Below are 9,408 nucleotides of genomic sequence, written 5' to 3'. Positions count from 1 at the left end.
GGTTCTTCATGGTCAGTTACAGTCACGTTCTCTTTCTTAAAAAGAAGGCTCTATTCTCAGATGTGGTCCTTCTTGCAGGGTCTTTGGGAAAGTGAAGCAAGCTGAGAAATTAGGAGAAAAAAATGGAACTTGTGGACTTTATTGCCCACAGAGCTATGAGACCTTGTGACATGCAAGCTGGGATGTGTCACTCCAGGAGCCAGTGAGAAAATTTCCATCTCTGTGAGCAGTGAAATTGAGCAGTGATGAGCCAGGTGGAATTGAACAGTTTTACAACAGAACAGTTAAAAATTTCACATTTTGAAATATGTGAAGGAGGCACAGAATATTAAAAATCCTCTGGACTTTAAGGATTATGTGGGCACCGTTTGTGTGTGTGTAGAATACTGCTATAAAGGAAGAAAATTCTAGCTCTTTTTATTTACAAGAATGTAAGAAATTTAATCTGGAGGTGTCTGACAACAGAATTAACGTTGTGCACCCGTGCTCTGCCCAACAGAGGGCAGTGAGTAGACACAGTCCTGCCTGCAAGTGCAGGGAATTCGAGACCCCGCTGTCTGGACCTTCATCAGCACAGCTTTTCCAGTGCAGAACACTGATGTGCAAACTCATCACCTGAGCAGCTTGCTGGGGCAACCACGGCCCCTGTTTGGATTTGCAGTAACTCTCTGACAAATATATTTTCTTGCAGCCTGGCTGAAATGGATCAGAAGTTCCAGCAAATCCTGGCTTGGCAACAGATGGATCAGAACAAAGCTGTTAGTCAGATCTTGCAGCAGGTAGGCAAGAGAGCAAATTGCATGCAGGGAGAGACTGAAGAAAGGCAGTAGGATTCAAAAGCAGAGTTGAGAGTGACAGGTGTGGGAGCAATAGTTGCAGGGCTGGGCTGTTTGCAAGAATTGTTTTATAGAACACTATTGGTTTAACTTGGAGACTGGTGTTCTAAGAAACTGGCTTTGGTATCTGAGAGAAAAATGTATTTATACTTTAACTAGACAGCAACTTCTCATACAGGACAGCAGCACAGACTATGGGAAGCAAAAGTGGTGTGATGATTAATGCAGAGGATTTTAAGATTTGAGAGAGTTTTGATAAGTCCTGTCTTTTTGGCAGGCTTCTTGGGTGACTTTGGACAAGCTGTGGATGCCTTTGGGATGCATTTTCTAAGCATCTTCTGCTTTTGAATACCTCATTTTGAACCCAAGACCTCTTCAGCTCATTTTTCAGAGGTGCTGGGAAGTCATGCCTTGTTGCACAAACCTAGCAGCCTGGGTACTCAGTGCTGCTGTAATGGGAGGTGGGGTTCATATACAGCACTCAGGGTGTGTGTTAGAACATGACTGTAACTTCTGTCATTCTGTAAGGAGGGTTTTACCTTCTGGTCAGAGATCTTTACCTTCTGGTCAGATCTAAGTCACGTTGTAATGTGAGCACTGTAATGCAGAGTTAGCATTGTTCATTTGTACTTGAGCCACTGCAAGGCAGCAGGCTTTCTTTAGACCGTTCACATCTGCATGAACAATCTGCACTAAGCAGAATGTTGTCTGTCCCTTAGAGTGAGATGCAGAAAGCTGCCTTTGAAGCTCTCCAAGTGAAGAAGGATCTTATGCACAGACAGATCAGGAACCAGGTGAGTCAGCAGTAGAGGAAAGAGCAACCAGCTCCTCATCATTTGCTGAGATCCTTAAGAGGAAGATCAAAGTGCTGTGAGCACAGAGCAGGAAGGAAATGGAGAGTTCTTGTATTGCTGAGAGCTCTGTAACAAAGCACTGTGCAGTGTGAGATAAACTACAGTCTCCCAGTACCACAGGAGAGAGTATAAAGGCAGATTTTACATTTGTGGAGTTGTAGGATTGCCATTGCTTTGGTCATCTCAAAACTGCTCTGAATGAAATGCTGGAGAGTGGTCAGTAGAGGACAGACCTGTATTGGCTCTGTAGGGGTGGTGTGCAATTGCAATTACCAGTTTCCTTCAGGTTTCCTTGGTAGGGCTGTTGTTTCCACATGAGTCCACTGCATCTCCATCTAGCACACTGTAACTGCACCTTGAGCCATAAGTTCACCTTTTCTTTCCCATTCTCAGCCTGCCTTTCTGAGCAACATTCTGCAAAAGGTGAAACAAAATAGTCAGGGGAAGAACAAGAGCTGCTGGGAAGGTAGCAGTGATTGATGTGTGGAGGTGGGTAGCTGGTTTCTGATACAGCATTCCAGTTGCTTCCCTCTCTTGATCTGATACTAGGAGAAAAGTCTCAGGTCTGGAGTTGGTAGATAAGCTCAAACTTTGATATATTCAGTCACTTGGTGACCAACCTTTGCACTGTGCTTAAAACCTATGGATTTTGCACAGACAATCTAGAAGATGAATTTAACAGCCTTCCATTGCCTGAGATCAGTAAGAGCCCAGCAGTTTGCTTGCTCTTGCTTTGTAAATAAAGGGAGTTTCTTTCTTGATACCATAAGCTGGGCCTTTTGCTATTGAAACCCATCCCACCAGCATCCTGTAGGGCAGGGGCTGTAGGTACAGCCTGCACAAAGCCTCAGTGTCAGCAGGAATTTGGTGGTAGGTGGCACACAGGAAGCAGCATGGCCTGGGATGAACAGATAGCCAGGCTGGTAGGGGAGCTGGGCTCTCTTCTTGGCTTTGCTGTGGGATCTTGGGCAGCTCACTTCACCTCTCTGTGTCTCAGTTACCATGACTGAAAGAGCATGCATCATGATGGGAATTGCTGAAGCAGCTGGGAGCCGTGACAGAGCCCCCAGTCCATCTGCAGTTTGAACACTGGTGCTAAGAGGATTCTGATAACACTTAGCTGCTTTCCAGAATGGCTGCAGGGTTTGGCTGAACAAACTGACTGCACTGTGCTTCTGGACTTGAACAGGTGTTTAGTGTAGAGAGTGGGAGGCAGTTCTTCAGGCATGAGACAAAGAGGAGCTGCAGAGCACGCAGAGAGGTAGGGCACTAACACATTCCCAAGCTTATGGGCAGCTCTGCAGTGTTGTCCCTCCAAGGCCAGTAGTTAGACCTCATTGTGAAAGAGTGTAAATTAAAATCATTTCAAATGTCAGTAAAAAAATGTTTCATCTTCTGTTTAGATTAAATTAATAGAAACAGAGTTATTGCAGCTGACACAGCTGGAGTTAAAGAGGCAAGAACTGGACACAGAGACGCTGCAGGTATGTAGGGCTCTGGGACTGCCCCACCACCCTCTCTCTGCTCTGGGATGGCAAAAGCTTCACTTGCTTCTCTGGCTTCTTGCAGTTTCCTGGTGGTTTTGTGCTTAGTCAGAGGGTACTTAACCCCAGGACACCAAAAAACCCTCTTTGTCATGGGGATGTGGAAACACTGTTGCTGCTTTTAAACTTCCTGATGAATTGCAGGAAAGGGACCAAGTAACCTGGCCTCGGTAGAAGTGGGCAGCTGTAGGCTTGCTGTGTGGGGAAGGATTTTGCAATGGAGTTGTTGGCTGTCCCAGAAATCCCTGCTGAGCATCCCATGTCTTCTCACATGTCGTGTTTGGTTTTAAATACCCAACAACAGTGGCTGCCAGCTCTTCTCCTTCATTTCTAGGCCATGACTCCTAGGCTCTTCCACCCCACCATCCCACCATTCACTGGGTTGACTTCATCAGCAGTCACACATTGAGAAATCTCACATTTGGCTTAAGCAGCTTGGCTTTCAATTTTGTTGATACACCTTTGCATCAGTTTTTGCCTTGTGTGCACTGTTCCCCAGTTTAGGTCACCTCTTTAGTCAGCCCAAGAAAGTGAGAATGTATTCCAGTCCCTATCTGTGTGTCTGTTGGGGCACAATATGTTTGCAGCTACACCACTGCACACCAGGAGAGCAAACTTTAGACAGCTTCATCTGCCTGCATCCCCTCTGCTGCTTGGTGGTCTGCAGCCCAAAAGTTCCTGCTGCCATTGAGCCCTTATTGCTCAGGCAGTGCCCACAAAGTGCTTTGGCAGAAGTATTCCTGCAGTCATGTTTGTGCAGCAGATTGTTGCTCCTCCTATAAAATACAGGTGCTTTACTATTGAGCTTGGTGAATCACAGGAAAGCAGGAAGAAGAACAACAACAAAAAAAGCCCTGAGAAAAGGAGGTGTTTGCACCAGTTATTTTTTGCAAGGTTGGTTTGGGAGAGACCAGTGCTGATAGGGAATCCACAGCTGCTGTTGGTTGCTCCTTTGCCTGTCTGCAGGTTCCTAGATGTAGTTTCACGTGGTTCTTCATTAAGGAGGACCACAAACACTTCTGATGCCACTGAATGAACTTTTAGTGCAGTGATGAAGAGCTGCTGCAGGCCAGCACGGTCTGGGGCTGCTCGGTGTGTGCTGAGGATTGGCACCACTGGTGAATAGTCAGTGCAGGACCAAAAGAAATAGGCTTGCCATGCCAAGGAGAGGATTGAGGCCATCTGCTCAACTGTGCTGTGCGGCCCATGCAGCACAGGACTTTAACATTTGCTGTGACTGTTCTGGGTATATGGTAAGTGCTTTGCTGGAAGTCAGGGCAGGGGTTTCCTGCAGACCTGTGGTCTGGAGAAATGGATGCCAGAGTCCTTCTGTTGCAGGGGGTGATCATGGAGCAACGCCAAGCACTTGGTTACCTGCTGCAGCAGCTGCTCAAAGAAAAGAAGCAAAGGGAAGAAGAATTGCAACAAATACTGGTAACGAAGGCCCCTAATTCTGGGCTGTAGATGAGCACAAAGCATAAGCCTTTGTAAGCACAAAGGCTGTGTGCAGGGAGAGAATCCGTGGGTCAGCGTAGGGATAAAGAAGAGCAGGGAGGGGCTCTGAGTGGTTGTGTCCAGCCTCAGACTTCAGAAGGTGCTGATGTAAGCTCTTGGGGCATGGTTACCTCCAGTCCCTGGTGCAGCGTGAGGCACTGTTATCTGAAATGTCCCCTGCTTCCCTCACCTGGGGATGATCTTTCCCATTTCTGGGGAAATCACAGGAAAGAATGAGCATGAGCCTACTGGGTGTCTGCGTGTGGCCTTGTAATTCTGAATACCTCTACAGCTTCAAAAGGCTGGGCTTTAGTACATAGGGCAATTGAGCAGAGGGATGCAGAGTTCTAGGGTGTGGGATGTGGGGATCAAAGTGGGCCAGCCTGGCAGTCCTCTGAGCCAGCCCTACACAGCCAGGCTGCTGATTTCCCCTTACACATACAATTCAGGCTGCTCTAAATAGCACTTACTATGTTATCTCAGGCTGTTGAGTGAATGAGTTTGTTTTTCAGTTGGAAATGGAAGCAAAGAGTGAAACCAAACAGGAGAACTACTGGCTGATCCAGTACCAGCGCCTGCTGAACCAGAAGCCACTCTCCCTGAAACTCCAGGTTGCTGCTGCATTTATTGCTTCCACTGTAGTGTGCATACTAACAAAATGCTCTGCTTGACAGGTGCAGAGGAAGGAAAACTTTGTTTCAACCAAACCTCTGAACAGCTCTGCTTGGCTGCCTGCTCTGTTTGGCTGCCTTGTGCTTTACAGTACTGAGCCAGGGACTTTGTGCTGTGAACAGCAGCAGGGCAGCCCCAGAAAGATTGCTCTGAGCTCCAGCCCTGCTGTGTATCAGCTCAGGTTGGCAGAGCAGGTGATGCTGCAGACATCAGGTGCCAAAATTGCAGTGTTTCATTCTTCCAAAACCAAGCTGTTCTGAATTTCGCTCATAAAGTATTTGTGGCCGGAGCTCCTTTGGCTGTTGGGCTTTTTACTGTCTTCGTGGAAGCAAAATGCTTCTAGAATGGCCTTGTTCCTGAGAGCAGGACTATGTGCATTGCCTGTCCTTGCTGCCATGCATGGTCAGGCAGCAGTGTGCCCCACACCTTTTCTCCAGAGCGAAGTCTGAGAGCTTGCCTTGTGTTTTGCAGGAGGAGGGCTTGGAGAAGCAGCTGGTGAACCTTTTAATCGAGCTGTCAGCTGAACAGTATGTGCCTGTCTTTGCACACCATCGAATTTCCTTGGAAGTGCTCAGCACCATGACTGCCAGTGACCTGGAAAAGGTACGAGGCAGCAGATAAGCAGCACAGGGCAACGCTGCACTGCGTCTGACCCTGCCGAGCCGTGCTCATGGTTGTGCCCACAGCAGATCTTGCAGGACGGAGTGTTGGTGCTCCTGGTGAGCCACATCTGTGCAGGGGGAGGTGCTGATGCTACTCTGTGCCTTGTCTAAGCAGGTGACAGCTTTTCCAGAGCACCTGCAGAGTTAGCTGTAGCTTAGCTCTGCCTTCCAGCGTCCCTCAGATGCGCTTTGGAGCTCAACAGAGGGCACATGGGAATTCCTTCATTCCAGCTTTGATGCCTGATGGAGATTCTTCCCTTGACATGAACAGGTCTTGCCTGCCTGGCCAAAGAGTTTGCGTTGTTCTCTTGGAGGTGTCTCCTTTCTCAGCCCCCTCTGTGCTTTCTCATCTGAGTGCTGACAGCCCTCCTTTTGCACTGCAGATGGGCATTGCAGAGACTGGCCTGCAGCGTGCCATCCTCAGACGGGCGCAGGAGATCCTGGCTGTGGCAAAGACAATCCCAGGTACCAGCAGTTCTTTTCTGCCTGCTCCTTGACATGTTGTGTGGTAGCAGTGGGTACCTGAGCCTTGAGTGGGAGATCTGCAGGGCCAGATGCCTGCCTATGGGAAGTAGAGCTGATGGAGGTTTGTGTGCCTGTGGGAGGGGCAGGGTGTGCTGCACTGTTACCACTGACTCTCAGAGCACTGAGCTCCGTGGGATGCAGCTGCTCCTGAGTGGGTGGGAGATGGAAGCTCTCCTCGAGCTCAGACCTCTGCTTGTGCTTGCAGAGCTGCTGAGGACGGTGGATGCTGAAGTCCCTGCAGCCACACAACCCAGCGCCCCTGAGGAGGAGGCCCCGAGTTCTGTGGTCCCCACTGCTCCCCTGCTGCAGTGGGATGAGAAGAAATCAGAGTGTGTTGTCTGCATGGAGCAGGAGGTGAGAGCCCAGCATGTGTGCTGCCAGAGCAGGGGTGAGTGAGGGCCAGCTGGGATGTGGCACTGGGCAGTGCTCTTCCTCAGACTTTCATTCTTTGCACAGTGCAGGGGCTCAGGGTGCTGCCACTGTCTGCCACTCTGAAAGCTGTAGGTGTTGCCCATCATCTCTAGCTTCTTCCTGTACTTTGTCTGAGTGTGGTGGTGCTGAGATTATGGTACAGCAGCACTGTTCATGTCTTCTGCTCCCTCTTTCCACAGGCCCAGATGATTTTCCTGCCTTGTGGCCATGTGTGCTGCTGCCAGACCTGCTGCAAACGGCTACAGACCTGTCCCCTGTGCCGCGGGGACATCACACAGCATGTCCGCATCTTCTACAGCAGCTAGGCAGGCTGGAGGAAGGCATGGCTGCCCAGCACTACCTTCATCACTCCATCCCAGGGCAAGGCTCCTCTATCAGTATTAAATACACTCTCACAGCATGACCAGCGCTGCCCTCTCCTTGCATACAGCCCTGGCTGGCTGCTGGCTGCACCCAAGGCTCTCAGCAGCCCTCCACGTTCCTGGTGGCTTTCAAGCCTTTGGCTTGGGTTCTTCATCTGCATCCACCGTCCAGCCTGTTTGCCCAGCCTGGGAGCACTGGGTGATGGCGTTGGGTATACTGGTGCTTGCTCCTCTCTGGCTATATATTTGCCATTGGAATAGCCTGTTGCTCAGCAGGGACACAGTTAGTGCCATTGCTTCTGAAACCACTGGGACCCTGCAGCTGCTCTATTATGGCCATGGCACTTGCCATTCTTCTGCTCTGGTGAATTCTCCTCCAGGAGGATTTGGCCAGGGCCTTGTTAGCACTCTGGGAGGCTGAGAGTGCCTTGCTCGTGTGTTGTTGCCGTAGGCAAGACTTCTGCTCTTGCAGTCAGTGGCAGCATGGCTGGGGGGCTGCAGCAGGAGGCAGGGCAGAGTGAGGTGCTTCCCATCCCTCATTGTCAATCCCACTGAAGAGCAGCATCCGCAGCAGCCTCACAAGCAGTGGTTGAGGGACAGCTCTGGCTAGAAGACATTCCTCAGTGAGACGTGCTGTGTGGGGGAAATGTTCCTGCCACAGAGTTCCAGCTCTGCCTCGTGTACGTGTGTTGGCATCTGGGTTGTTCCCCATTGTCATTAATAAGTAACGATCCCAGTGGGGCTCTTAGTCTCTTGACCTCAAGTATAAAACACAGAGATAAGTCTGCTCCTGCTCAGCCCTTTCCCCCAGGAGAAGCTATTAAATACAGCTGGTTTCTGCTGGTTGTTCGATCCCGTTTTATTGCCCATGCCTGGCTGTCCCAGTATTCCCTCTGGCCCAGATAAAGACATGGAAAAATTTGAGGATTTGGGTGCAGCACTGATGACTTCCAGGCAGCTGGAGACCTCAGGGACCTCTGCCATCGTGTTCTGTTTACTGTGCCCTGGCAAAGCATCCATGCAGCACCGCAGCCTGGAACTGGTGCTGGCGCGGGGCAGGGCGCTGCCAGGAAAGCAGCGGTGTGATGACACAGGTACTGTTGCAGCTGATGGCTCCCTGTGTCTGGGGCAGCCCCAAGGCTGCGCCTCTGTTTGCATGGAGCTGTGACCGCAGGGAGCGGGCAGGTCCCTTCCGGAGCCTTTAGGACACAGCGCAGAGGGGCTCAGCCTCGCGTCCCCTCACCTGGCAGGGCGTGGAGGTGCTCGGCATCTCGTGGGGGTGGGGAGCAGGAAGGCTGGCAGCTCACAGCGCTGCTCTCGTGTTGCCAGGGCCCCGCAGGGAGGAGTGCATCACAGCTGCTCTTAATGAGTTGCCAGCGGCTGCCGGCTGACTCCGGTGTTCCCGAGGTGGTGGTAATGAGTGACAAACCCTCGGGCAAGGTCCGCTGCCTGCCCATAACGCACTGTGCCAGGAAAACCCGGGGCAGGAGGAGCGGGCAGGGCCGGGCTGCCCCTCATCCCCAAGGCCAGCGCTGCTCAGCTGCACGGGGAGACGCAGCGGCAGCCGGGGCAGCAGCTGGCGCTGTGAGCGACCCAGGTTGGGAGTGATGTGATGCTGGGCGCTGACAGCCTCTGGGCTGGGCACGCATGGCTCGGTGAGCTCGTTGTAAAACAAAATAACAAAACCAACACGTTGTGCTTAGGGAACGCTTCGAATATCGTGGCTCCGTAAAGGAAAAGAAGGAAAAAAGCGTTTTGTTTCATGGACCGTGCGCAAATAACTTATCGTGTGGTCACGCACTGGGGTTGGTCATCCATCCATTACGCACCAGTGGTGGGAATGCTGGCTCTGTCTCCCGCTTTCGGGGCCGCTGGGGCACCCGGAGCTCCACGGCAGCCCCGGGCAGCGGAGGAGGAGCCGGACCAGCGCCGCCGGGCACCCCGGGGCCGGGCTGAAGTTCAGCCTCCGCCTTCCAGGGCACGGCCACCGGCCGCCTCCGGCCTTCAAAAGCACGAGCGGCGGCGTG

At 51.4% G+C, this 9,408-nt stretch overlaps 1 protein-coding gene across 4 annotated transcripts in view; it reads left to right on the top strand.

The window, feature by feature from the left end:
- LRSAM1 (leucine rich repeat and sterile alpha motif containing 1) overlaps positions 1-7,422 on the top strand; it is a 25,302-nt gene extending 17,880 nt beyond the window's left edge. For 3 of the 4 annotated variants that reach the window (XM_003211182.4, XM_019621364.2, XM_019621363.2), the window contains 9 exons: positions 692-779; positions 1,556-1,630; positions 3,094-3,174; positions 4,573-4,668; positions 5,241-5,339; positions 5,872-6,003; positions 6,446-6,527; positions 6,793-6,941; positions 7,199-7,422. In XM_003211182.4, coding sequence (XP_003211230.1) covers positions 692-779; positions 1,556-1,630; positions 3,094-3,174; positions 4,573-4,668; positions 5,241-5,339; positions 5,872-6,003; positions 6,446-6,527; positions 6,793-6,941; positions 7,199-7,324 — 928 coding nt within the window. In that variant the 3' untranslated portion in view covers positions 7,325-7,422. The remainder of the gene's footprint in view (positions 1-691; positions 780-1,555; positions 1,631-3,093; positions 3,175-4,572; positions 4,669-5,240; positions 5,340-5,871; positions 6,004-6,445; positions 6,528-6,792; positions 6,942-7,198) is intronic. The other variant, XM_003211183.4, reaches the window with a different exon arrangement.
- Positions 7,423-9,408: the final 1,986 nt, after the last annotated feature.

This window comes from Meleagris gallopavo, chromosome 19, assembly GCF_000146605.3.
Source record: "Meleagris gallopavo isolate NT-WF06-2002-E0010 breed Aviagen turkey brand Nicholas breeding stock chromosome 19, Turkey_5.1, whole genome shotgun sequence".
In the NCBI taxonomy this organism is placed as follows: Eukaryota; Metazoa; Chordata; class Aves; order Galliformes; family Phasianidae; genus Meleagris; species Meleagris gallopavo.
This window is presented reverse-complemented; position numbering and strand designations above follow the sequence as displayed.